Raw genomic sequence first — 27663 nt, 5'->3', positions numbered from 1 at the left:
TTACAAGGTCACTAACAAGTATTTTTTCTCTCTACATTGGTCAAACAGGTTACACAAACCTTCTTTATAACTAAATCAGACATCTGTATTAAGTAGAAGCACTGAGGACAGTGAATAAATGCTGTAGTGTTCAGGAAACAGTTATGTTTACTTGACCGTGCCTACATTTCTGCAAAAATGTTACTATACATACATTACACTGCAGTTCTCAGCTGAAATCAACACTAGGCAGTAATACACCAACAACTTTTATTCCTTTTCACACAAATTGATTAATTTCCGTGCAGTTCCATGCACAATACTATGTTATGACCTCAAAACATGTTTACCATAGTGCATGGTTTGTAAATGAATGCATTTTAACATCTCATAATCCACTCAATATGTGTGGCTTTTCTAATGTAGTTGTTTGCTAATGTTTGCTCGGTAGCTTAACTGGTACAGAATTGCACTTGTGATGAGGAGTGCACGGGTACAAGTCCTATGAAATATGAGTCACAACAATTCACAAGAGAGCTCAAAGCCTAGTAGAAGGAAGTTAAAACGGCATGGTTGCTCCAGCAAATTCATTTTTACTTCACACTATCAGTTAGGTTTAGGTTATATTGTTAGTGGCACGTTAATTTGAAATGTGATAGAGCATTAACCTTTTAGCCCCACTCACCGGACATTTCATTTTCGAACTGCGGTGATACTTACAGCTATTAACGTAATATAACATTGCCACAGTTATGTTTAACTATTTTAGAGAAAATTGAACACACTATTTTGCACCAGTCACTACACACATTTCACAATAAAACATGCTTCAAGAAATGCAATATAATGCAACCATTTTGTACCCACAGTCACTTTTTTATGACACTGGACTGTTTGATAAACCTGCATCTGCAATGGAGAAAAAAAAAAAAAAAATTGCTTATAGCGCCTTTTGTGGATGCGTCACCTGAGAAGTGCAGCAAAATGTGCCCGTAGCAACATATTTTAATGTATTTTGCATAAATGTAGACAAAGTCACTTATTTCCAAGTGAGCCTGGTTTGGATATTTGTTAGGGCTGGGAGAATAAATCAATTCATCTCGATTCGTGGATCGATTCTAAGATTTTTCGAATGCATCGCGATTCTCTCTTGAATTGATTCTGAGCTTAGTTTTTAACAGCAGATAGCGCTGTAAGCTAGTTTTTAACCACACACTCAAATGCTGACGAAGAAGAGAGTGCTTGTGCATTCAGCTGAGTCTGAGAATGTACTTGCACCTCAGAATCCTTTTATGACGCGAGATTAATGTAAACAGCCCACTGTAAACACCCTTGTAATTCGCTTCAACCTTTTCGAACTTTATGAATGATTATTTTATAGAAGGTTCAAGCGGTGTGTGTAATGAATTTGAAGAGAGCAGAGTACGGCTGTTTTTAAAGCGCGTAGTGCCATCAGCTGTTAAAAACTAAGCTCAGAATCGATTTGAGAAAGAATCGATGGATTTGGAAAATCTCAGAATCGATCAAGAATGTTTTTTCGATTCGCGATTCAATGATTTATTGCCCCAGCCCTAATATTTGTCCTTTTAAATACACTTAATTCAGCTTCAGATTCCAATTGCAATGTTTGTATGTATTGTGATCCAAAAATATCTTTTGACATGTGCTGTCTGTGTTCTGTACATGTGAATTTCTGCATTTAGAAGCTTTCCACACTCCTATCAGAGAATGTGACCAAACATGGCTGTGACCAAACAAGTCTGAAACTTGCAAGGAATACCGCAGCTTTCATGGTAACACTTTATTTTGCAGTGCCATAATTACACGTTACTACATGTACTTACTATAGTATTAACAGTAAATTATGCATAATTACAAGTAACTAACCCTAAACCTAACCCTAACTCTAAATCTATAGTAAGTACATGTAGTTAATTAATAGTACTCAGTACTTAGAGTAATTACAATGTTATTATTGCACTATAAAATAAAGTGTAACCAAAATATATATATATATATATATATATATTCTTTATGACATTAAAGGGATAGTTCACCAAATAATGAAAATTTTGTCATTTACTCACCCTCATGATGTTCCTGTATGAGTTTCTTTCTTCTGTTCTTCACAAAAGAAGATATTTTAAAGAATAAAAGTAGGTATAGTCTTGCATGAATAGCCTTTTAGAGCCCATTTTACTTTCATAATGAGTGACCGCAATAAAATTGTGGAGTGGAAAATGATTGGATCATGACAAGTTGGCCTTACGTATCAGAAAAGATCCCGACCTGAAAGCTAAAAAGCAATTTGTTTGTTGATTAACATTAACTTGCACAGCCTATGTGACAGCGAAAGGAAATATTGTTGTCCAAGTTATTACATTTATTTCATTGATTAACGTTTTTGAAGACATTCACAATAAAACCATGTATATGCAGTAAGTAAATTTGGATTTAATATTGACTTAAAGTGTTATGGCAACACTTTCGAAACAATGTGATAGTTTCACAGACACTGTCATTAGACATTAAACTGCAGAACTAGAAGAAAAATACAGGAATACTGCTGCTTCAAAACAGAGCCATCAATAAGTTCAAAGAGTGAAAAAAAACAACAAAAAAAACGAGGGATGCTGGGAAAGAGAAAGAACATGGTTCATTGGATGCATTATTAGCACAAATCTACTGTGTGTTAGGAAAAGTGCAACAAAGAGAAAATAGAGCAGAAATGTTAAAGTGCAGTTAGAAAGGGTTGTTTGTTTTTGTATATCGACTTTGCAGGGTCCGTGTGAACACACAGAAAAATGAAACCTCTCTCTGAGGGACTGTGTTTCCAAACACAATGTATTTGTTGAACATGAGGTCACATGTCATGAAGTTAAAATTGCAATTTTTCGCGCGATAAATGAAAAACAAACCAGCGTAATGAAAGTGTGATTGAAGGCATTGGATTATCACAACAAATCACCTTAAATCTACAGTATGTAGCGTTGACAGTTTCACAAAACCACAACCTTCATTCATAGCGGCAGTTTTTCCCCTTTTTTTTTTTTTTTCTATTTCCCTTTTCTGAAGTCTAAGGATAGTGGGTAATTGAATTTCAACCGTAATTCAGTCTAAAAATGCAAGCAGCTTGTCATGTGATGTGACTTTTTTTCTCCCCGTTTCTCTTTCATCTCAGCAATTTCATGACTTGAGGGCACAGCGACAATATATACATATAGGAGTTGACGTCAGTCTTGTGTCTTGTAAGGTAAATCAACATTTTTAAATGTCTTCAATTTGTGAATGCTGCACGCGAAAACTAATGAGGCTGTCATTTTGTGAGTTGTGTTTCACGAGAGAGAAAAGTAGCAAGCAGAAGTATTCTGTCGAAACACTTTGATCTGTCTTTCAGAATCATCAGAGGAATCAAACTAATCAAGCAATTGGTTTTCTTGCAGTTGTCTCTGCATATTAAGGAGCATGTATTTTATAATTGGGGGAAAAAAAAAAAAAAACTTAAATCAGTACATTGGCACAACAGCAGCATGAATCAGTTGAGATAGATAGAAGAGATAGAGAGAGAAATCAAGAAAAATAGAGTGTTTGTGGGTAAACTCACAAAAAACTGAAGCTAACAGTGACAGTTCCATTGAAGATCAGTGAATGAGAGGGGACAGGGAAGGAATGAGACGAGTGAGAGACTACAACCTCTGAGATCAATTCAAAAGCAACTGACACTCTGCGAGACTAAAGAGAAAAGTAAAGAAATGTGTCTTCTTAGATCTGACACCGCTTACCAACCTAAAAGAGATTTTAACGTTATGCCTCACATTATGCAGTGTAGTGTATTTTATTATTTAATATAAGCAAGAGCAGAATATTATGATGAAATTAACTGAAGTATTTACATAGAATGTTTAAAATTTCAAATAAAAGTTTTAAATAAAGTTAAAATATTCATACAAACTATTAATATAAAAAATTAAGTTTGTACTATATAGTCTATATGTATGTTATAACATTATTTTTAGTAATGATTTAACATATCCTATTATTATTATTATTATTATTATTATTATTATTATTATTATTATTTACATTTACATTTTTGGCAGCAATATTGGAGCATATTATTACAGCACAATAACACTTTATTTTGATGGTCCCTCAACAGACATTCTACTGACTATAAGTAACTTTGCAAATACATGTCAACTTATTCCACTAACCCGAACCCTAACACTTAACCCTAACCTAACAGTCTACTAATACTCAAATGAGAGTTAGTTGACATGTAGTTGCAAAGTTACTTATAGTTAGTACAATATCTAAAGTGGACCATCAAACTAAAGTGTTACCGCATTATTGATACCAATCAGTCAACCAACCAACAAACAAACAAACAAATAAATCTAGCCATATCAATATCATCAGTATCATATCAAATAGTTTACCAGCTCTACCCAGCTTAACTAAGGAGGCGTGCTGTCATACATCTAGATCCTACTGAAACTACAATGAGTTCTTAGAAGTGGAACCCTTACAAACTCCAAAGTTTGTTTGTTCCATCCATCCATCCATCCATCCTGAAACCACAATGAATTCTTAGAAGTGGAACCCTTACAAACTCCAAAGTTTGTTTGTTCCATCCATCCATCCATCCTGAAAACACAATGAATTCTTAGAAGTGGAACCCTTACAAACTCTAAAGTTTGTTTGTTCTGTCCATACATACTGAAACTACAATGAATTCTTAAAAGTGGACCCCTTACAAACTCTAACGTTTGATTTTTCCGTCCGTCCGTCCGTCTATCCATCCATCCATCCTTCACCAGTCTATGTGCTATAATCTGTGAACCCCAACCCTAAACTGCATATCAACTTTTCACAGGCTATTTCACATGTCTGTTAAACAGTCTCTTCCTCTGAGTGGGCAGTTCTTGGCCAGAATAAGTGGGACAGACTTTCTGTTGTTTAGTCAAATGTCTGGTTATGCAAGACTAGTGTGCCACCCACTAAGCCACAGCTAAAAACACTTTTTTGTGCAGATAGTATTAAATCTATTCAGTCAGAAGAGTTTCTTGTTTCTTAGCAAAAAAAAAAAAAAAAAAAAGCCCAAATGTCAAATGATGTGAGATATTTCAGAGATTACAAGAGTGAGTATGAACATGTCTACACAGCGACACAGAAGTCTTCTTGAGCATATAAACAACCTGAGCTTTTTTTCTGCCACTATCTTGTGTGCCGAGCTCTAAGTGTGTCAGACACATTGCAAAACCAATTACAGGTATAATGTGATTAGCTCTGCCAGAGTAATTCAGTCCAGTGGATTTAAACTCACAGGCACCCTCGCAAATACACTCAGAGCCTAGGACTGCCATTACGTTTGGCAGCTAGCTACCAAAAGCCTGATTTGTTATGGCTCTCATTCCTTCACAACTGGCATCCTTCCCTTGCTTCAACCTTCGCTCCACCCGTCCGGATGGATGGAGCAGGACAGCATGAGGCGGGAGCTCATCCATGTCCAGTGACAGTTTAATGATGTCAGCTTGGTTACATTCCACATCCCATCACACACCCACTGTGTCAGGCTCTTTTTAACCTTACAATATTTACACACATGGCCGACCGTTTCACCCTGCCCTGATACCCTTGAGCAGCTTTGCTCAGCCTATGTTATGAGGACGTAGGGGCAGAATTGAGAGATAACATAGGTTAACATTTATGTGCTGTGGACAAGGTGTGTGTGTAGGTGCGGGTTCAACGTGAGTCTTGAGTCAGGCTTTTGCCATTGAGGGGTTTGTTGGATAACACTGTGGTCAAGACCCAGATCAGTGGAGGCTTTCACCTCTTATCTCACGCTGTCTTGATAGATCACTGCGGCTTTTTCTGCTCTGGTAATATTTGTGTTGCACATAACTTACGCAATTTGATGCTTTTCCAACTGAAACAGACTATGCGGCTGGAAATAATAAGGGACTGGACTTGATTTATCCATCATTGTTTGTTTTGGGGTGTTATATGTGTTAGGCTGTGTTAGGCTGTTTTCATTAGTGGTGCTTTAGGTTTACTATTGCTCATAATTTGTCCCAGACCAAGAGATGGAAACATGGAGTGAGTGATACATATAGTACATACATGCATACATACATACATACTAGGGATGTCAATTTATACAAATTCCCATGATCGATCGTCGTTTAAATTAACAATCAATTAATCGATTAATCGTTAGCCTTAATACAGCAATATTACGTGCACTACAGTGGCATATAGTCAACAGCATGACAGGGTGTGCAAATGCTGCTCAAAACGTCATGTTCCTCACCAAATGAACGAGAAACATTTTAATCTAAATAAAGGGCTAGTAGGATTGTAAAATGACTTGATGTGATTGATCATTTATTAAACTACTTATTTATTAATCAAATATAACGACTAATACAACATGTCACCAACACCGCCTCAGATGCGTGCTTGTCAGAATGTGTACTCCTATTGTGATCTCACATCCTATATGAGATTAATCAGATATATACAAAATAAACATATTTTGAGAAAATGACGCGAATTGAACTAAGTTACGTGCTATTCAGAATGTCACGTTGTGGACGCGCTCTTCCTGGAGCAACGTGCTGAAACAACTAAACGGCAACTAAGTTAAACCCAAATAATTCACAATGTTTTATTACAATATTGTTCTCTTTATTATGTTATGTAAAATGACAGTCCCAATCATAGTCATTGTTAGTTGTGCATTGCTGTTTGAGCTGCATGCGCTGAAGCTGATCACGGCACACTTTACTACAGCGTTAATTCTTAACCGAATGCATCCTATATGAGATAAATCAGATATAGATAGGCCTGCACAAATAAACACAATATTGAAACTTACATTTGCACAAAACAAAAGGCTGCAAATGCACATGCAAACTTACAGTCATGATGAAAATTTAACTCTAGCTGTAAAGTGGTCCCAAACATAACTCTAGAGCTCTCGCTTCATTTTTTTCTCATGTCTGCTTTACATGTTTTGCGGTTGAGCAGCACGCACGCACATGAACATGCTTGATCGTCGATTAATCGTCAACATCACTAATACATACATATAATAAATAAATATAATATGTACTGCATTAGGGTGCAACTCTACGATGAATGCCAAAATCATTTATACTTTTTTATTCAACAACAACAAATTGAAATATTAAATTAATATTATTATAAATGATTAAATGAAAAAAATAAAATAAATAAATAAATCAAATTTGGCTTGCAAAAAAGGCTTGCGATGTAACGGGTGAGTGGCTGCAACCACAAACAAACATAAACGAGACCGAACAAACAACTGAGGGCACTAAGGGCTTAAATACCTGGGAAGGATAATTAACTGAATTAGAAACAGGTGTGAGGTTAATTAACAACTAAGGCAACCAGGATGATACGGTCAAATGTAATGATATGTTGACTTTAATATTCAACAAATTTGACAAATAAGTATTTATTTATTTATTTGTTAATTAAATGGAAATCCTATTTTTGGCAAATTGTGTCCTGTTAAAACAATTACAAAGGAATTCACTTGCTCCAACTCCTCCTCTAGTGCTATTAACTTACCAGGCAAACATCAGTCCTCAAAGGATATGCCAATTGGTGGTAAACACGCTCTTTTATTTGTGTTTTATTTATTTTCTCCTTTTTTGTTCTTTTATTCTCTGTCACTTTGCTCTTGTTTGCTTTCTTTGTTCTTTTTCATCACTCACTAGAAATGTGCAGTGGTAAAGCTGAATGCCAGTAAGGTTTTTTTTTTTTTTTTTTTTTTTTTTTTCTCCATCTCTTGCCGTAATTTGCCTCAGATCAGGAGACATGAGCCAGAGACAGAAGTGTACGGTTGTTAATTTTAGTCAGCAGGGAATTATAACCAGTGCACTATGTATTCACAAACGTTTTCCCAAGGCACACTATTCTGCAAAATAGTGCCTGGACTTAAACAAATATCAGAGAATGTAACTGTTGCTCTTCCTGATGAATTGCAAGTGATTTCACAAACCAATTAGCCTTGTTGACCCCTGCCACTACGTGACGGTAGCTCGCCCTCATGAATTCACAGAGATATAATATTTATTTATTTATTTATTTATTTATTTATTTATTTATTTATTTATTTCAGTTGATGTCATATTGAGAAAAGCAAGAGAAACGTCACTGCTATACTGTCCTACTGCAGCACAGTTTCTATAATGATAATGTGATGCACATTTGATCCATACATGACTGCGTCCTATCTCAAGTAACCCAGCGTAACTGCCCTATTTGCTATGACCGGAAAGTAAGTTCTTCCTCTCTGATAGTATTCAAATATGTTCCATTCCATTTGAGGAAGTAGCATTTATTTGGCCCACCTTGTCAAAGTGCTGCATCTAATCAACAGTTTGTGCAGTCTGTCTCTGCCAGCTTGTTATGCGCCATGTGATTTGACAGTCAAAATCAATGCCGCTTAAATGGGTGGTGCGATTTTTCTGAATGCCCGAGCCTCTGGTTTGCCTCCTCCTATATTGATCTCATCTATCTACCGTGATTCTGAGGATCCGTTGCCTTGGGCTTCATGCCGTTCATCCTCAACATTAGCATGCAAATGATGTTTTGTTCTTCTGTATAATGCTTTGCCTATGCAGTCAGCCAGCAGTTTGATGTGTCATGATAGAAAAAATGCATTCTTGTTTATTTGAAAATGTTATTTGTTTTTATTAGTATATATTTATATAATTGTTAATTGTGATTAAGGACACATGTTGTGATGATTATAATGTTAATACAATAATAATGTTAATATGATATTTAAAGGGGTGGTTGATTATGATTTCACTTTTTTAACTTTAGTTAGTGTGTAATGTTGCTGTTAGAGCATAAACAACATCTGCAAAGTTACGACGCTCAAAGTTCAATGCAAAGAGAGATATTTTCTTTTAAAGAATTAGCTGTTTAAGGACTACAACAAACGGCTGGTAGGGACTACAACAAGCTTCTTCCCGGTTTAGTGACATCACTAACCCTAAAATTTACATAAACCCTGCCCCCGAGAACATGCAACAAAGGGGGCGAGGTCATGCTGGGCTGCTTTAGGGAAGAGGAAGAGTTGTCAATTCAACGCTTTATTTGCACAAAAGATTAACATGACGGCACATGCTAGTGGATGAGCTGAATCAACTCCACAGCAACTACATAAATTGATCCACTAACCATTCAGAAACGTACAGCTGCATTCTAAAAGTTTTAACTTTTTCCTAAGTCTCTCCATCAGTGTCTGACTCCAGTTTGAACAATGTAAGGCTGAACGCCGTTACTGACAATCGTCATTTTACAAAAAGGTACAATGCATTTAGTGTGTTCATGTTTTGCAAAACACGTTTGTAATATTGAAATCAGGTTTGGTGGTAAGAGTGGGTTAGGGTGTAAGGGAGCTGTCAACAGTGTAATTATGTAATTATAGAAATTAATTGCAGATGTAATTACATGCAAGTATTTTTTAAATATAAGTGTAAATGTAAAAAACTTGTATGTACATAACTGTGTTGTATTGAATGTTTAATTTAAATGTTATTACATAGTAGTAAATCAATTTATTACACTGCTCTCTGAAATACTTGATTCTGATTGGTCAGTTGTAACATTCCAAGTCACTCTACACTATTATTAGCAATCATCTTTCACAACTCTAAACTACTCAGCCTTATCTGGATGCCTAACTAAATGTTTTCATTAATTTTTGCTAGGATAAGCATCATGCCCATTTCAAAGCATAATATTTCATAATATACAGATTGCAATTTTTTTTTATAGCAGAGACATTCATATTGTTTAATATGTAACGTTTTCAACCTTTTGCAGCTTTGTTATTAAATATAGATGTTATTTTTGATCAAATACAGTGTTTTTTTTTTTTTTTTGCTGTCTTTTTATAAATACTTAAAATGTTTGTTTTCTTAATTTCATATAATTTAATCTTGTCACTTAAAAAGATTTTGAAATACAAATCATAATATTTATTTCACTTCAACCCACCATGTCGCTCCACTGCAGAATGGCTGGTGCATCTTTCAGCATGCTAATATATCATATAGTCAATAACAACAGCTGCACTAACGCAAACAAACAAGCAAGCAAAACATATTTTGTAGGTGGCCTTGGTGACCTTAAAAGTCGCTGAGGTTTGAACGTAACAAAGCATGGGCAGAAACAGCAAAATCTAATTAAAGATCGTTAATGAGACACACATGATGAATTGACCTGCAAGAGTTGGTCGGCGCCCGTATATTAAAGTTGATTTCGTAATGGCCGCGTGTCCACATGAAAAGACACTCAAAGGTCAGAGCTAGCATTCCAGAGCTTATCGGTCGGTATGATGATGTTTTATGAGTTATAATGCTAATAATAATGAAAAATGTTATCAGGCACAGTGCTTATTAGTCATGTTAATAACTCTTGCATGAGAGATTTTTATTTGGAGTCGAGGGATGTCCCACAGGACACTTGATTAATTAGATCAAAATGTTTAATTGAGGTGCTACAGAGAGGCACAGATGCTAATCACAGCATTGGAGGAGAGCAGATCAAGAAGGTGTTTTACTGCTTTATCTCACCCTGTTTTCCATAATGATAATCTTTAGAATTCATTAGCACTGGAAATTAAAACAATAATTGGAGTGCTTGCTAATTTTGCAGGTGGTGATAACCCAATATACTTCCTGAGTAGCATGTGAGGGCCAGTATTATGTGAATGCAATGTATAATTGTGATCAGGACCCCGGCATGGAGAGATGTTTATTAATGATGGCCTGACTTTACATGATCCTGATTATTACATGAATACTAAAAAAAAAAAAAAAAATTCATTGTCATAATTTAGTTTTTTTATCACATAATTTCAACTTGTGAATTTCGACTTTTGTTTCATAATTTTGACTTTTAATCTAAAAAGTATGACTGAAAGTCATAATTATTAGATTAAAAGTCAAAATTATGAAACAAAAGTCGAAATTCACAAGTTTAATTTATTTTTTTAATTTCAAAATTATGATTTACCAGAGCGTTTTTTGTTTGTTTGTTTGTTTTTTCTCTTACGTGGTGGAAATGGGCTCCCATACAAATCTGCTTTGGAAACTTGAAAAAGTTGAAAGTGAATTACCGCATGCTTTTTTTTTTTTTTCTTTTCTTTTTTTGCTGTTGCGGGATTATGAGAAATCTAGCTAAAAGTACAGTATGGAACATTAATTGGAAATGGATATCAACCAGGCATATTTAGCTTACTTTTTTCAGTGTACAATGATTTGCGATGCACTAATTCTTATCTTGCATACTATTTAGGACAGGTAGTATGCAAATTTAAACAACATCTTTCTACTTCATTTTCACAGTCCTGAATTGATTGTTGAACAAAAACAGGAAAAAAATAAAATAAAACAAATTCATAAAACAAAACAAACAACAACAACAACAACAAAAAAAAAACATAAATAATATTCAGCTCATATATTAGTTTGTTGCTAATACAATCCTGCAAATGTGGTATGAAGTTTTTTTACACATTTTGGTAGTAAATTTGGAAATAAAATAACCAAAATTAAAATTGGTATTATAAAACAGGTAGTTCCGGCCCTTGATTCTGATTGGTTGAGCCGCGCTCGAAGCTGTTGTAAAATTCCCGAAAACATACAGCTGACCGTGTTACATGTATCGCTGCGCCACTGAGTGTCTTAGCAACCACTCTTAGCAACGTAAACATATGTTTGTTCTCAATTGATTTTGTTCATTAAAGCTTACTGCATTATGTAGAAAAGTTTTGTGAGAGTCGGTCCTATGTTCATAATAAAAAATCTGTTTTAATGTCTGCTGCGATATTGTCCTTTTAACATTTAATGGGTTTTCCCGTGCCCTGCTGACACTGGCAGTGCTAGTCAAAACATTTGTCATTTGCGTCTTGTTCTGTGTTCACAACAAGTTTCAATATAGAAGTCTTTGCGACTGAGTGACTCGCTCATAAAGACAGTCTTTGCCGCCATCTAATGGCATAATAAATGTAACTTCTGTTGCTGTTCATGGTCAGGGACTATTTTTTCTAGTGGAAGGAAGGCTTTTAATGATTTTACTTAATGAATTTGCATTGATACATATTTTTTGGCTTTAATATTTTTATTGTGTGGTAACCATTTTATAAAAGCAATAAGTCCAGTGAAGCCGTGGTTTACAGTGAATTTATAACAGCTAAGGGGGTTTTAGGCACTCCGCTCCACGTCTTACTGGGGCTTATTGCTTTAGCAGAGAACACTGCTAAAACATTTTCTTAATCTTTTTTTCTTTTTTTTTGTCTTATGGAATGGAGTTATATTTTATATTTTAATGTATTTTGCTGTATTAGCATTTGACTACCTGGGAACTTTTATCTCAAAAAGAGCTCTATCATGTTTGATCTTAACATGCTCTTAGTGTGTTTTACTCTACTAGAGCATTCACTCAGCTGGAAAATGTCATTTTCTATGCAACATTGACTATAATAATACACCAGGAGACAGTGACTATATCAGTGAAGAGTTGCTGTGAAGCGGCAATGAGGGCACCGAAATTATATTCACAATGCCATGAGCATGCAAGCTTTTATTATCATAGAGTGTATCTAATGACAACACTGTCCAATGAAATTAATGAGTAGATATGACTGTATGCCTTCTGCCCAGAGGAGGTAATTTAACCTAAAATAGTGCTGAAATTGAAATTATACAAATGGCATTTGTGCAACTCATAATTCCATGCAGTTCAAAACTGGTTTATTAGATGAAAAGCAAGTGTCTGCCAGAACATAGCTTATGTTATAGTATAAGTCAGCTTTGTTTGTGTGAATGTGTGTGTTTCTCAGTCTTACGTAAGTAAGTTAAGGTTGACTGCTGAAAGCACTGGAATAATTTTCCAAATGCAACCTTAATGATAATATATTGCGCATTTGTGCACATTAATATGCATTATTCTAGATCTACAAAACAACATTAGCAATGATGAAAACCACAGCTTTTGATGACAAGTTCAATTCTCCTCTCCCTTTTTCACATTTAAACATGGGCGTAGGTTTGATTTTATTGCAAAGAGGCAGGATGACAACCTGAGAATATATATTTTTAAAACAAACCAGCGATTAAAGCAGTGAATCACAGCACCTTGATCATCATTTATTTATTTATAATCATTTGAAATGTTAGTGTAAAGAAAATACAATTAGGCTATTAATATAAGGAAAATATTATCTTAATCATCACACCATTCAAATATTACAATTAACGACTGCCCCAAATCTGTTTGTGATATCTGAGGTAAGGAACATACTGATAAACAACAGCAACAACAAAAAGTGATTATAAACTTGAAAAGTCAATGAGTTCAAAACAAGAACTGGATTAGTATAGGAGCTTTCGCACTGGAAGAAATACCCGGTTTTTGGCATGTTTGCACCTCAGGAACTGGGGATGATTTTAGTTATAGGAACAACTTTTGGGGGGCTAAATTAGCTCCCATTTCAGAGTAGGGTGTAACACAGCAATTTCGAACACAGCCAGAATTTTCATTTTTGAGGAAACTATTCCTTCGACATAAACCTACTGTGACACTATATGAACTTGCAGTACATTAGTGGCAGAGGTATAGTGAGAGTGCTCTTCACATATATGTGCACATACGCATGTTGTACCTAAAATCTACATATTACTTGATACCAATACTGTAGAAGGACTGGTATCTCTACTAAATGAAATAGATTTTATTAGGTTGAGGTGTTATCACTGAAGTCTAAATAAGATGCCTGAAAGACAGGTGCTGCTTCTGCTAACATTGAGTCAACAACGAGTGAGTCAACCCAGTCTGATGCATGGGAGAAATGTTAAGTATGACTCAGGCAGGTAACACTCCTTTTGCCAAACTTCCTCCTCCATTACTACTCCAGGTGGAAAGATCTGGTCTTTATCACTAACATCACATCCAGTGGCAGTAAAAAAAAATCTTAAACTGGAACATTTTGCCTTGAAATTCTTAATTCTTTCCCCGCCATTGACGGAATTTTTCAGTTTTCCATGTTTTCACTGTTATACGGTAGGGGGCTCTATTACACATCTTCTGGAAGAGTACATAATCTCCAGATCAAAACACAGGCGGAGAAAAAGCAGAAACAAGTGATAGCATACTGTATGTAAGCAGATGCATATGTAATAACGTAATCATCAACATTAAACATCAAATAAATCAAAACTGCCTAATGTCACAGAAATGAAATGGTGACCCAGGATGAGTTATTTATTTATTTATTTAGTGGTGGGGCCACAAAGTATAGTACAATAACAGGTAAACTCCTAAATGCTGAACTCTCTATGTCCCTTTTTAAGACCTGCTCCTTTTGTTATAAAATAAAGTTACAAAATCTGTTAAGGGGAAAAAAATAAAATAATATTAAAACTCCAGCCCACCAGGAATGTCACCTTACATTTCAAAGCTGGAGCCGGGCCTGCCTCTAATGCTCTGCCTCAGAGGATAAAGCAGCACTTAAAGTCATCTTGAACTCAAAATGGACTATATTTATCTTATTGTGGTCCTACTGTGAACAATTAGTTTTTCTATAGAGAAAAAAAAAAGACTTGAAATTGTTGAAACCTTGAAAAAAACTGAAACTTTGGCTACTGGATAATACCAATCGACTCTTTTCACATTTCCGGAGTTTTCAGAAGTGGAAATCGTTATGGATAAACTTCTATAGTGGTTTTCCATAGTCTAGAGTAGCTACATAAAGGGATAGTTCACCCAAAAATGAAAAGTCTGTACTTCCAAACCAGTATGACTTTATTTCACCTGAGAAACATAAAAAAAGATATTTTAGAAAATGTCTGTGTGTGTGTGAGTGTGTGCATACAAAGGAAGTAAATGTGGGTTATTAAAACTTTAAACATTATTTATAGTATATCACATTCAGGTTTTTTTTTTTTGTTTGTTTGTTTTGTTAAATATCCTGTTTCACATCAAAATGTCTTATTGTGAATGTGATTTAAAACAGCAATTCACATTGACTTTAATGATGTGAAATCAGTCATACAAACACTGGATCATTGAAAATTGAAATGTGGAATAATCTTAACTCAAGTGTATCCGAGTGCATTATTTCTGTCAGAGAGCTGCCTGTCTTCATTTCCCTATGATTGCTAGCTGTCTGCATGTTTGTTTAGAGGATCAACGCCCACTTAGTCATGGGTCTCGACTCAGACATCAATGCAAATCTCGCAGTGAGATGCGAAACAACAACACAACAGGCAGGTTACAGGTCTGGGAGAAGGAAAAGCACAGGAGAGGGAGAAGAGAGAGGGTGGAGACTGAAATCATTGGTCACTGGCCACTAGCAAATTGAAATGCAAGCAATTTGCTTAATAAAATTAGCTAGGTCATTGACTTCCTTATGAGAGGTAGTTTGGTTAAAAAGCACAAAACCCACAGAGCAACTGAGCATCCGTGCATTCTTCCACTGGTATCGTCCGGTGGAGACAGCATCTGTACACACATAAACACATACCTGCCCTTTGATTTCAACTGGCAGAGCTTCCATAAGCAGCGTGGATATCTGAAGGATTTAGGGAATGTGTGATACGGTAGCAGAGGATGACCCAAAAATGGCAGAGGGGGCCGGTTTGGTGTCAGACGGCCAGACGTCTCCCTCCATAAGATCTCCAGAGACTTCTGAACTGACCCAAACCGGGGACGGTCTCCCAGGGGCCACCATGACCTCCTACAGCCCACTGCGGGCACTGCATCAGCCCTGCTGCTGGGTTCTGCTGCTGATCTTGCTGGTTCTCTCTCTCCTTTTCAGCTGGGCGGTGGTACACCTCAGCTTGGGAGCTCGGAGCAAACCCTTCAGGATTTCTTCCAGCTACAACCAGCCCGGCGACATGGAGACAGCGACCTATGACCCCCGCTTCACCACCAACTGCACCATAAGTGAGTGTTTTACGTTTTAGAAATGTTTCAGTTTCTGAAAGTGCATCGTTTTTCATACTAGTAGAAATTGGAAAGTTTTTTTCCTTTGATTGATGTATTTTTGAAAGTTCGGATTTGTACTCCGAAGTCTAAAATCAAGTTGAAAATCAATGATAAAAAAGCCTGCTCTTTGATATATATATAATTTTTTTTTTTTTTTTTTTTTTTTAAATTCCCATACTACCCATCAAAAGTTTGAAATCATTCATATTTTTAAAGTATTTGAAAGAAGTCTTTCGGCTCAAGAAGGCTGCATTTATTTGATCACAAATACTATTTTAATATATTTTAAAATATTGATTAACCATTTATAATAAGAAATGTTTTGAGCACCAAATCAGCATATTAGAATGATCTGAAGGATCATGTGATACTGAAGATCACAGGAATAAATCACATTTAAAAGATATTGAAATTGAAAACAGTTCTTTTAAATTGTAGTAATATTTGACAATACTGTTTATAATTGTTTTTGGTCAAATAAATACTGCTGAACTGGGCAGTGAAAGTGATTTCACCAAGTACAACATGTCCCAGGATCAACGTCTTTGTTGATCCAGGAACAAAATTCCAATCAACCAATCAGATTTGAGGGTCAAGTTTACAGTTTATGTCAAGTTTAGGCTTACAATCAGGGTTAGGTGCTTCTACAAGAGTGTATATATTTTATGTGTAGGGTTAGGTTTAGGGGTAGGACTAAATTATCAGACAGGAATGTTGTTCCAGGAACTGGAACATGTCTTACTTATTAGTTCTTGGCCCAAAAGTTGACAACAACCAAGTACTAATCAAAGAGCGACAGGTTCTGTGATTGTTTTTTATCTTCTGCTTTAACAAGATTAATATGATCAAAAGAGAATATGGTTTATTGCCTTTTTGTTTTTTGGATGGCAGAACTCAAAATGAGACTGTGCTCTGTTTAGTTTCTGTAAAACCTCATAAAGTCATAAACTTTGGATGTAAAATATTGCAAGTCATTGCAGGGCAGAATATTACAATGCAAATGTGTCTGTGAGTTTCGACTTATTGCCTTTTTTAATCAAGTACAAAAAAGTTGCATAATAGTACATTCATATTTTTCCCCCCAAATAACTTTACAAACCTTTCAATCAAAGGTAGAAAGATTGTAACACAAGTTTGATGCCCAGAAGCAATGCCTCTTTGTACAAGCGTATTGCATGCATTTTTTCTAACACTCAACCTATGTAAGGAGAGCAACTGCCTCGTGCCACTTCCTCATTTGAACTACAACATTTACTATAGAGCATTCATTTTTCTTGTGCTCCCTTTTTTTAATTTTCTCTTTTTTCTGCTCTGTGCTTCCTGATTCAATAACTGGCGGGGAAATTGTCCATGTCTGACCGCAGGGAACAGAACGCTGCTTGTCATGCAAATTCAGAGGCAGACAGATCTCTAATTGTTTCAGGGTTGTGTAGCTCGGTAGCCCAGTTTTTTTTTTTTTTTTTTTTGCGTCTGCCCAAACAAATCCCTCCGGGGGTCACTACGTTAGACAGGCTGTTCTCGTCCTGAGGCACGCTGTGTTCCTCTGTTCTTGCTGTTAAATGCCCTGCTCTTTCAAGCTCTATTCCACCCCCGCTTACCATAATAGATATTAGCAGATTGACATGCTTTACAGCGCGGCTTTCCTTCCTGAAGCACCTGCCACTAGAGCTCGAATTACCTGCCACCCAAAAACGTGCTCACTTGATGTACTGATTTGCAAAGCTGAAGACTGTGTGCATGTGTGTGCTTGTGTGAGAGAGATGTGTTTGATAAGGCTTGAAATTTCCCTTAATGAAATGAAGTAATTGCTGTAATCAAAAGAGATCTAAACGTGACTCTTTTCGTTCTGTTTTTGGCACATCATCTTTGCTAAATTATCTAGACAAAGCGTAAGACGAAATAAGACCACAACATTTTTACATTTTCTGAAGACGGTGTGAGTGGTTGAAAAATTCGCTGTCACAATGCTAAATTGTGCATTGTTGTTAGCATGAAGAATTCAAATTAGTTTCTAAAGTGTTCTGAGTGGTTGTTAGTGTTAAGCATTGCTCGTTAGACTAGGATTTTAATAAATAAAAAAAATGACTGCTTTAGAGCTGCAGTTTAATGGTTTAGTGAGTACAGTATATGCATTCACAGATAAGCCTACAGATTTTCTCAAATAAATGAAGAAATATAGAATTAAACATTAATTATCTGTGTGATTTATCTTTAATTATTACAATCAACATCCATTTCAAATAAACTTAATATAACATGTAAATATTGTCCTCAGTAGCTCAAATTGTACCATCAAACATTAAAAGGAATATAAATCCTCAACACAGTAGAATTAGGGATGTCCCGATCAAGTGTTTTTGTGCCCCCTATCTAGAGCTGCACAATTCTGGATAAAATGAGAATCACAATTTTTTTGTTGTTGTTGTTTCAAATAGAGATTCTCCCACGATTCTGAATATATAACTAAAAAAATTTTTCTATCATAGACATCAATGTTTATATACACACACACACACACACACACACATATATATATATATATATATATATATATATATATATATATACATACATACTAACTTTAAACTTTTATCTCTGTATTCTGTGATAATTTAAATATTTATAACACAGAAATAACTACTGTGTGATTCAAAACTGCTCTCTCTGGATTAGAGCGGCATCACAAAAACAGATTTGAATGTTCCGATATGATATTGTCTAAAGTTTAACAGACACAGGCAAATCGTTGTTATTAATAAAGTAAGATCGCGTGTGTGTTTGAATCGAGAACGCCATCTTTTTACGATTAGTCATGCAGCTCTACCCCGATCCGATCCGAGTCATGTAATATTGAGTATCTGCCGATACAGAGTCCCGATCCTATACTTGTGTTTTCCTATAGTGCTTGGTGGACACTTCAAGTATATTAAAGTTATTCAAATTTAAATGTTTACAGGGATGGGCAGAGAGTTTCTCAAGGGCTCAAATGTTCAAAAAAAAAAAAAAAAAGGGGGTATCTATCAGTACCTGTTATGATTCCAAAACGGATGTAAATTAGCTATGTCTCTATAATCTGGCATGTTTACATTAGAACTTTTATACTGATGCTCATTAATGTGCATTGTCCCTATGAATTAAACAAACAAAAAATCGTCTGGTCACCTAGAAAATAATAGCAAATCTCTCCTGAATGAGTTCTAGTATGTGGCTAAATGTAATGCAGTGATTGGTTTGTTCAAGGTATGAGCAAGTAATAGTAATAGTGATTCTTGAAATGGCAGTGAAAACAGATATTTTTGGTTATGTTGCATTTACACTACTCACAGTGCACATATTCAGCAACCTACAATTTGCGTTCAAAAGCTCTGTCACCTTATCTCAGCAGAGCTACAACGAGCGCTGCCATCACCTCGGTCTCAAGACAATGCGGAGGTGTAGATCATCCAATCATAAAACGTTAACTCACTCCATGTTTGTTGCTGTCTGAGTCATCTGCTTTTTGCTCCCTCCAGCAAACCTGATTTTGATTACACCACTATCATAAAAATGTGTCTAGCAGGCTGAGCCCAGTTCTGCAGAGGTTTGATGAGGTCCATTTATATTCTTTGAGTTATATTCTCCTTTTTTTTTTTCCTTTTTTTTTTTTTTTTCCTTGCGAAACAGTGTAGTGAACGGCCACTGCAGTGCCTTACTGTGAGTGCAAAGTGAAGGTGTTCAATTTCCCATCATCTCTCACTGTGATGAGTTCAGAGAAAGTGTCCCTGGGTCGATTGTTTTTACCATCACTTATATAAGATGCTTCTCTAAATAACTTGTTTGAATGCACTGAGAAGTGATCGAATTAACAACTAATTTAGCTTAAAGGTTGCAAAGATTACAGGTCACGTACCTTTTTTTTTTTGTTTTTTTTTTTTTTTGTATAGGTAAATTTGATTAAGCTAACATACTTGAGAGTAAGTCAGCGATACCATTTTTAAGTAAACAAAATCAAAATGTCTCTGTATTATGCAATTTAAAAATGTATTACAAAATGCAATTCATATACTGTGACATGATTACACCTTTTCTGATGAGCATAATATCATAAAGAATAAGAAAATCCTAATTAAAAGAATACAATTCTTAAAATAAAAACCTTAAGTAGTTTAGCATAGTCTTTTGTATTAATATTTCTTCGAAAAATAAATATTTTAACATACTGTAACTACTTCAGTGCTTATTAATATTTTTACAATATGTGGTCCCTCTATTAATCATGCAAATGAAATTCTAAAAGATGACAGGATGAATATTGATTTCTGAGTATATAGGGACAACATGTGCACAAACAACTCGATTTCCCTCATGGCATTTTTATTTTGTCATCAGCCATTCAAGAAAACAGGCCGCATCCATTCATTCATTTATTATAGCAACTGGGACCCATAGGGGCTTGGACCAGCAGCCTCGTGTTCCCCAGTCTATATCCTTCCCCATTAAGCTGTGCAGCTGTCAGGGTCTAACATGGTGATGCTTGCTGCTTTACAGCCTGGGATGGACCGTGGAGGTGCGCCAAGTCTTTCCCCCAACCATCAATCATTCAGGCCCGCGAGACTGAGTGAGTGAAATGAGCTGTGCTGTGAGCGGTTGAGCAGTGAGAATGTGAATCCCAGGAAAGGTCCAGTGGGGATGACGCTTAGTGGTTCTCTAGTCAGACTATCGTGTGCTGAGGGATGTGTGCTCAAGGGTTCAAAGGAAGCAGCTTCAGTCTTTCTCAGGGGGCGGGTAGATATGTTTGAAGAGAATCATATGACAATGTTGATTTGATTAAGAGAATCTTAAGTTGATCAATTAAATGTATAGTACATTTTTGTGCAGATGATGTCATGAAGATTATGATAATTAGTGATGATGATGAAGGTCAGAAGCCAGAGCAGACTCCATCAGATTATCCCTTGTGAAAAAGAAGTACACTTAATTAAATTGAATGTGCATTTGGAGTGTACTGCAAATCTTAACAGTATATTTTTTAGAACTGATATAATAGTGTGGAAATAAAAGACCTCTTAAGAGCACACTTTCATGACTGTGTTTCTTAAGTACACTTTTTAAAATCATTAGGTTTTAATAATATATTGTCATGCTTTAAAGAAGTACACTTATTTTGATGTTGAATTACATTATAAAGCACATGTAAAGCAGTTGATTATCATTTTAAATAACGTGTTATTTGATATAACATTTAAAGTTAATATATTGAAATGCACTGAACTGCAACTTCATCATTACAAATATGTAATTTCAAATAAATGACTTACAATTTTCAAAAGAAATGACATAAAATTATATTTTAGTTTACCATAAAAGCTTGTCAATATGTTAAGCAGTACACCATATTTGAAAGACAACAGAAGTAATTATAAAATTAAATATAGGCCTGGTTTCACAGGCAGAGCTTAGATTAAGCTTAGATCAATTAGGATATTTAAGTAGCTTTTATAAACATGCCTTAGAGAAGAAGAAAAAGAAGAAAAAGAAAAAAAAAACATTATTGGTGTGCATCTTGAGATAAAACAATGGCAGTGACATATTTTAAGATATGTCAGTGCATGTTGATTTCAGTTAAAACAAGTCAAACATGCATTTTAGTCTGGGACTAGACTTAAGCCTTGTCTGTGAAACAGGGGATGAAGATGTGCTTAAGTCCTACTTAAGCTGGTCAAAAAAGTACTCTTGAGTTCAATTAATTGCATTTAATATAAATTTAAACAAGAATACATTTTCATTTATTTAATAACATGCAGTTAAGTATCCAACACATTACATTCAGTTTGTGCTAAACAATATTCTTTTAAAGTGTATTATACCCATAGTCAGTATTCTTTTTCACAAGAGATATCACACAGTGAGTTAACTGAACTCTGAGTAAATAAGTGTTGAAGGTGTGCTGACTGTAGTGTAGTTCAGCTGGTGTTTATTGGCAAGAATTTTTATATGTATATGTTTATAGTTTATTATCTTTCTTCTTTCACCTCTCAATGTAATGGTCTCATTAATAGCTACAGTGTCTGTAAATACATTTTTGTTTAAGGGGCCATAATCACTGAAATTATGATCTTCAAACAAATAAAACTGGACATGTGTAAATGCATCTGGTTGTTGAAACCACATATGTAAATGTTAAAAAAATAAACGTGTGAGAGCATGTTATAGGCTATATGACAAGTTATACCCAGATATGACAATGCTTCTGCAACACGCATCGCCGCAGATGAGTAGCTGAGTACTCATTCTCTTTAGCAAACACACAAATGAAACTAAAAGTAAGTTGCAGATGCTCAAAACACAATTATCTTCTTTAAAAGTAGTGAGACTTAATGATCTTACCAGAGTTGATGCCGCTCTCCTATTGCGGTCTTTGATATTGAAATTAAGTGAAGTGAAGTGCTTATCTGTTGCTTTCGTTGACATGAGTTTGCATATAGTGTGAGAAATAAAGATCAGATTTATATTTTTTTTGCGGTGACACATTTATGTGTAAATGTTTTAACAAATTAGATATCTATCCGATCAGTGGAAACACATGAAGTGACCAGGTGCAAACGGGCCCTGTAAATGTGAGAGGAAATATAAAATGGGGTTAGCAGCCAATTGACTGTTCACTTTATTAGGAACTGCATCATATAATACACGACAAGGACAATAATCTGACCCTTGCTGTTAGCCGGTTGTAAGTGACATGAATGACTCAAATCAGACATCCAAGATGAAAAAACGACATCATCTTATAATGATGGAAGTGTTTTGTGCACCATTTTTTTTTTCTGCCCATCCAAAATTAATGAGAAGCGATATACTTATAGCCATAACTCAACAAAGTGGAACATACTATTAAGCTTGAGAACATCACCAGCAACCTAACAGTGCTCTTTCTGTCAAGCATCATTGTAGCAGCCTGGTATCATGCATACGTGATTTTATTTTTAGACTGGCTGCTGTTTTGCTTCTAAGACCAATACAAGATCAGTTGTTGTTCACAAATCAAATTTAAAAAGCCAGGAAAGTTTTTGTGATATTTACCAGCCATTAAAATGTCACCGTAATAAATGTTTAGCCCACTGGCCTGGCCTAACTGTTTGTATAAATCAACAATAGCAGATGATCTTGGACTGAGCTTTGCTTTGGGTACTGAGCATAAATAGTGAATGAAAAGCCTGAGAAAAAAAAAAAAAAAAAGATGTGCAATTTCACAAACAAGCTACAGGCCGTGGGGGTCTGCAGATTGTCGCTAAATTGGTAATTCAAGTCATAACTTGTAGGGGCGTTCACACTGACAGCAATTTGCAGAGACAAAGTGACTGGAAATCATTCATTTTCAATGAGAGTTGGCAATTCGAGGCCCATCAGCGAGTTGGTAATGCGAAAGATTTGAGCAGAGTTCAGCTTTATGCAAATGAGAAGCGATGCAATGTGGCAACTACCAATGGGAGTGCAGAGAGTGAAGCTGTGTGATCTGCCCCCTTATACAACACTGCAATCAAGTTGAAATGATTACTAGAGATCAACACTTGTCGACCACCAGTGAGTAAATCAGCATCAGTCTGAATTCCTTTTGTTTATTTGTTCTTTCTGCTTTGTACCATTTGTTAGTATGTTACCGAAATAATGCTAATAATGTTATTATTATGCTTAATATAAATGTAAAAAAAAAAAAATCAACTCCAGTCAGCAGCCAATAAAGACATCTAGGACATTTATTCCTCTCACCCCACTTCTATCTGTTCTCTCCGTCTTCATCACCCCTCATCTTTTCCCACTCTTCCTGCCTGTAGGCATACACATCTGAAATTCTCAGATGTTTTGTTCTCATTTCAAAGAGTACAAATTATTTGTAAAAGTCCACATTTATTAACCTCTCTTGCCCCAGGTTCTTCACAGCGATATTTAGATTGTCATCCATCGACAGAGCAGATCGTCACTGATCTAACATCTATTTGTTAGATCAGTGTTTGATGTTTTTCCAGGAGAAAGGTCAGGCTGTGTAGGCGGCACTTACATATATTACCTGTGATAGAAAGACAGAACTATCATAAAATGATTACACATTAAGACATGTTTCTCAGACTTTCATTTCATCTTGTGAAATAACTTGAAAAGAAAAGGAAATTTGTCGTCATACCAAAAGGACTATTTTTACAACCTGTAGTTGCTGCAGGGACAGTTCACACTACAATGAAAACTCTCCCTCACATCAATTCGATTTATGACTTATCCTAACCACTTGACAAACAAATACGTTTGTTAGTATCCCAAAATAACAAAAATCATGATAAAATATCAAATCATAACATGGTCCATACTATATATTTGTTTTGAGAGACAAAACTTAAGGTATCCTACCTTCTTTGGTCTGATGTGGTTCTGAAAGTTATTTTATAGGTTCTGGAATATATAGCAAACAAGTCATATGAGCTATACTTTTATAGTGCTTAGTGCTTTTTGAAGCTTTAAAGTTCCAGTCCCATTTTCATTGTAAAAAGAGAGAACAAGTACATTTTTTTTCAAAATTTTGATTCTGACTGTTCTTCTAAGATAAGGTTTTCTAATCAGTAGCATATACAGTAGTAACACCACACTGCAAGAGAGCATCACGAATCTGCTCTCCCAGCCGTCTCTGGATTCTTCAGGCACTTTTGCTTTAATCTCTGGAGTCTCTTTCTCAATCATCTTTGAAAGGCAGCAGTTTGGGCTGTAATGTGACTGTCCAGCTTTGCCAAGCACTAGGGAAACATCAAGGAACTAGGCCACCATGGAATCAAAGGGGCTTTATACCTCTAAGACGTCATGAAGCAGACAGACTTGCCTCCCATCTCTCTCGGGCATCCTTTGATATAAAGACACTGGCCTTTATGATACTTCCAGCATGGCCTTTCTCGACCTGGTCTCAAAACATGACTGTCATGTGAGATATTTTATATCCTGTGAATGTATAGCCTCAGGGTTCGACATTGTTTGTTACTTGTCAGTCATGCATCCACACACACACAAAAAAGACCTAGTTATAGCAGTTTTGCAGATGGCCAGGGCTATGATTCATATAGCATTGTAAAGAAGAAATGTCTGCAAAAGCATTAAAAAAATTTAAAAGGGAGGGTAACAGAATGAAACAAGTTGGAGTCAAACTTTGCATACAAAGAAGTGGTCATGCAACATGCAATACGTCCAGACTACATCTCTGAAAAACTATAGAGTTCTGATATTAAAAGGGAAAAAAGTGAAACTTTTTAGAACTGAAATTTTAAAAGGTAAAGGTTATTTGAATACTCAAGTTGTGTAGTCGCTAATGTTTAGTTATCTAAATGAGTAGGCATTTGGATGTCTCTAAATCAGGGGTGTCTAGTCCTGCTCCGGAAGGGCCACTCTTTTGCATTTTCTGAGTTTTGCTCCATTTAACTACACTTGAAGCAACAAATTAAGGTGTTTGGATTACTAAAGACCAGGCAAGTGTGTTGGAACTAATCTCTGCAAGACATTGTCCCTCCAGGACCAGGACTGACAAATCATGTCTCTTACATCAGTTGATGTAAGACATTCTTCATTATGATTTATTTTAAACCATGTTTGCCTGGTTTAAGTTTTTAAAATTTGTCCAAAATCATAAAGCAAATATGCTTTGCATTCTCAGCTTTCATAGTGTCCTCTTTCAGGTAAACTACTCTCAATGCAGAGCAACAGTTCAAAGAGAATTTTGCAGAGCAAGTTAGTTAAAGCTACATTGTTGACATAATAATTGGTAAATAATCTGATTCAATGACCCGTTAACTGCAACAGGAAAGAAAGAATGCACATTAGGGATGTAGAACATAATTTCAAGCTTGCAAGGCATTGGCCAAGAATTTGCGTCTGCATTTGCATGCTTCCATAGAGCAGTGTTTCCAAACCTTGTCCCTGGACATCTCCCTTATCTGACCCATCCATTTCAGGTCTTGAAATCTCCACTAATGAGCTGATGAGTTGTTTCATGTCTGTATGATTAGGAGGATTTAAAAAAATGGGTTCAGAACAGGGTTGGGAAACACTGGCATAGAGTTTCTGGCCTTAGGAAATATACAATTGCAAACATGAAGAGTTCAGTACACAAGTAGTTACACAGTGAGCAAGAGGTGTTGGTTGTAACATACGTGCTCTGGCTTTTATATTGTCTTACAGGAATACATACCACCTTTTACCAATAAAAGCTTTGGTGTATCAGCTCACTTTGTCTTCCTCACTGGCTTGTCCCCTTTGATTTGTCGTCTCTTCTAATGCAGCAGCCCCAAAACGTCCCAAAAAATAGTCAAAGAAAATGAACCAGTTATTTCATTGCATGCTTTTGCCCCTCAGGCACGGTGGAATAATCTGACAAAGAAAAATGATGCCAAGGCCCTTCCTCGGCCAATCAAGCATGGGGCTGAACAGTTCTTTGAGCTCCTAAATAGATGCCCCCCATTTCATCTGTTGTCCTAAGGGAGAGCAGGGTGTAATTCAAGGGCATTAACTTTACGGCTCTCCCTGCAGATCAGACACATTGGCTTGGACTGCCCCAACTAACACAGGGTGCACTCACCTAACATTCTCAATCCATTCTTAGAGGCCTGTGTGGAAGTCTCATGATCATTTACTACTTAATAGGGACCAAGAATTCTTGAAACTGAAAGTGAAGTTCATAAGTCCACATTTTCTTATAATCTTTTCATATAATTCAGTGAGATAAAGGTAAACAGATTGACTCGCTGCCTATGATGAATGGCTCAGGCATAAGGCTTAAGCTCTAAATTCCCCTTAGTCTACTTAATTAATGAAGGTAATATGATTTTAATACACAGCAGCAATAAAGAGAAATAAAGGTGGAATTAATAAACTGATTTGAGGATAAGAAGAGCATGCTTTTCCCAAACTTTTGGTACTTTAGATATGACCAAAAGTAATGACTTGCAGTTTGCTAAATCAAACGAAATACAGACTAATTTAGTAGGTATAAATGAGCTGTTCTAGACAGATAAATTTGAGAGTTATTGGTTTGTCCTTTTGACTGATTCATTAAAAAAGATCACAAATCACACTACTTTTGTTGCACTACATTGTTATTGTTGCGTTCAACAACAGAGTAGAAACCATAGGAAAGTTGTCTACTTTTTTCTACACACATACATACACTGAGGGAAAAAATCCAGTGATACACACATACGCACACATTGATTACCAGTTAAAAAGAAAAGGAAAAACCTGGAAATATATACAGTATTTTAATACTATTAATTGCCAGATCTGCATCGTATAAAATCAGTGTATAGCTCCTGCGGACATGGTAAAAATGTCTTGAAAAAAAAAGGAATGATCCAATAAGGCTCAAAACAAGGAAAGGGAAATAGATGTTGAAAAGATACAGACAGAATTAAAAGGTCAGAGGAAGGAAGAACAGATATTTGATGGAAAGGATAGGAAAATGCAGGTATGAATAAAAATAATGAGATAATGAGACTATCAGTATAACAAACAGGTCAATGTCCTTTGAAGCCAGGTCTGTGTAGTACCATTATCTGTCTAGCCTATCTGTCTAGTCCATCAGATTTATTATCCACTTCTCTTATAAGAGCAGTCTCCAGCAAGCAAGCATATACCACA

At 35.7% G+C, this 27663-nt stretch overlaps 1 protein-coding gene across 3 annotated transcripts in view; it reads left to right on the top strand.

The window, feature by feature from the left end:
• Positions 1 to 27663, top strand: part of alk (ALK receptor tyrosine kinase) — a 392513-nt gene that overhangs the window by 294458 nt on the left and 70392 nt on the right. For all 3 annotated transcript variants that reach the window (XM_051869284.1, XM_051869283.1, XM_051869286.1), the window contains exon 5: positions 15851 to 15978. In XM_051869284.1, coding sequence (XP_051725244.1) covers positions 15851 to 15978 — 128 coding nt within the window. The remainder of the gene's footprint in view (positions 1 to 15850; positions 15979 to 27663) is intronic.

This window comes from Ctenopharyngodon idella, chromosome 17 (genome assembly GCF_019924925.1).
Source record: "Ctenopharyngodon idella isolate HZGC_01 chromosome 17, HZGC01, whole genome shotgun sequence".
Classification (NCBI taxonomy): Eukaryota; Metazoa; Chordata; class Actinopteri; order Cypriniformes; family Xenocyprididae; genus Ctenopharyngodon; species Ctenopharyngodon idella.
The sequence above is the reverse complement of the archived record's forward strand: the minus strand, read 5'-3'. Positions and strand labels throughout refer to the sequence as shown.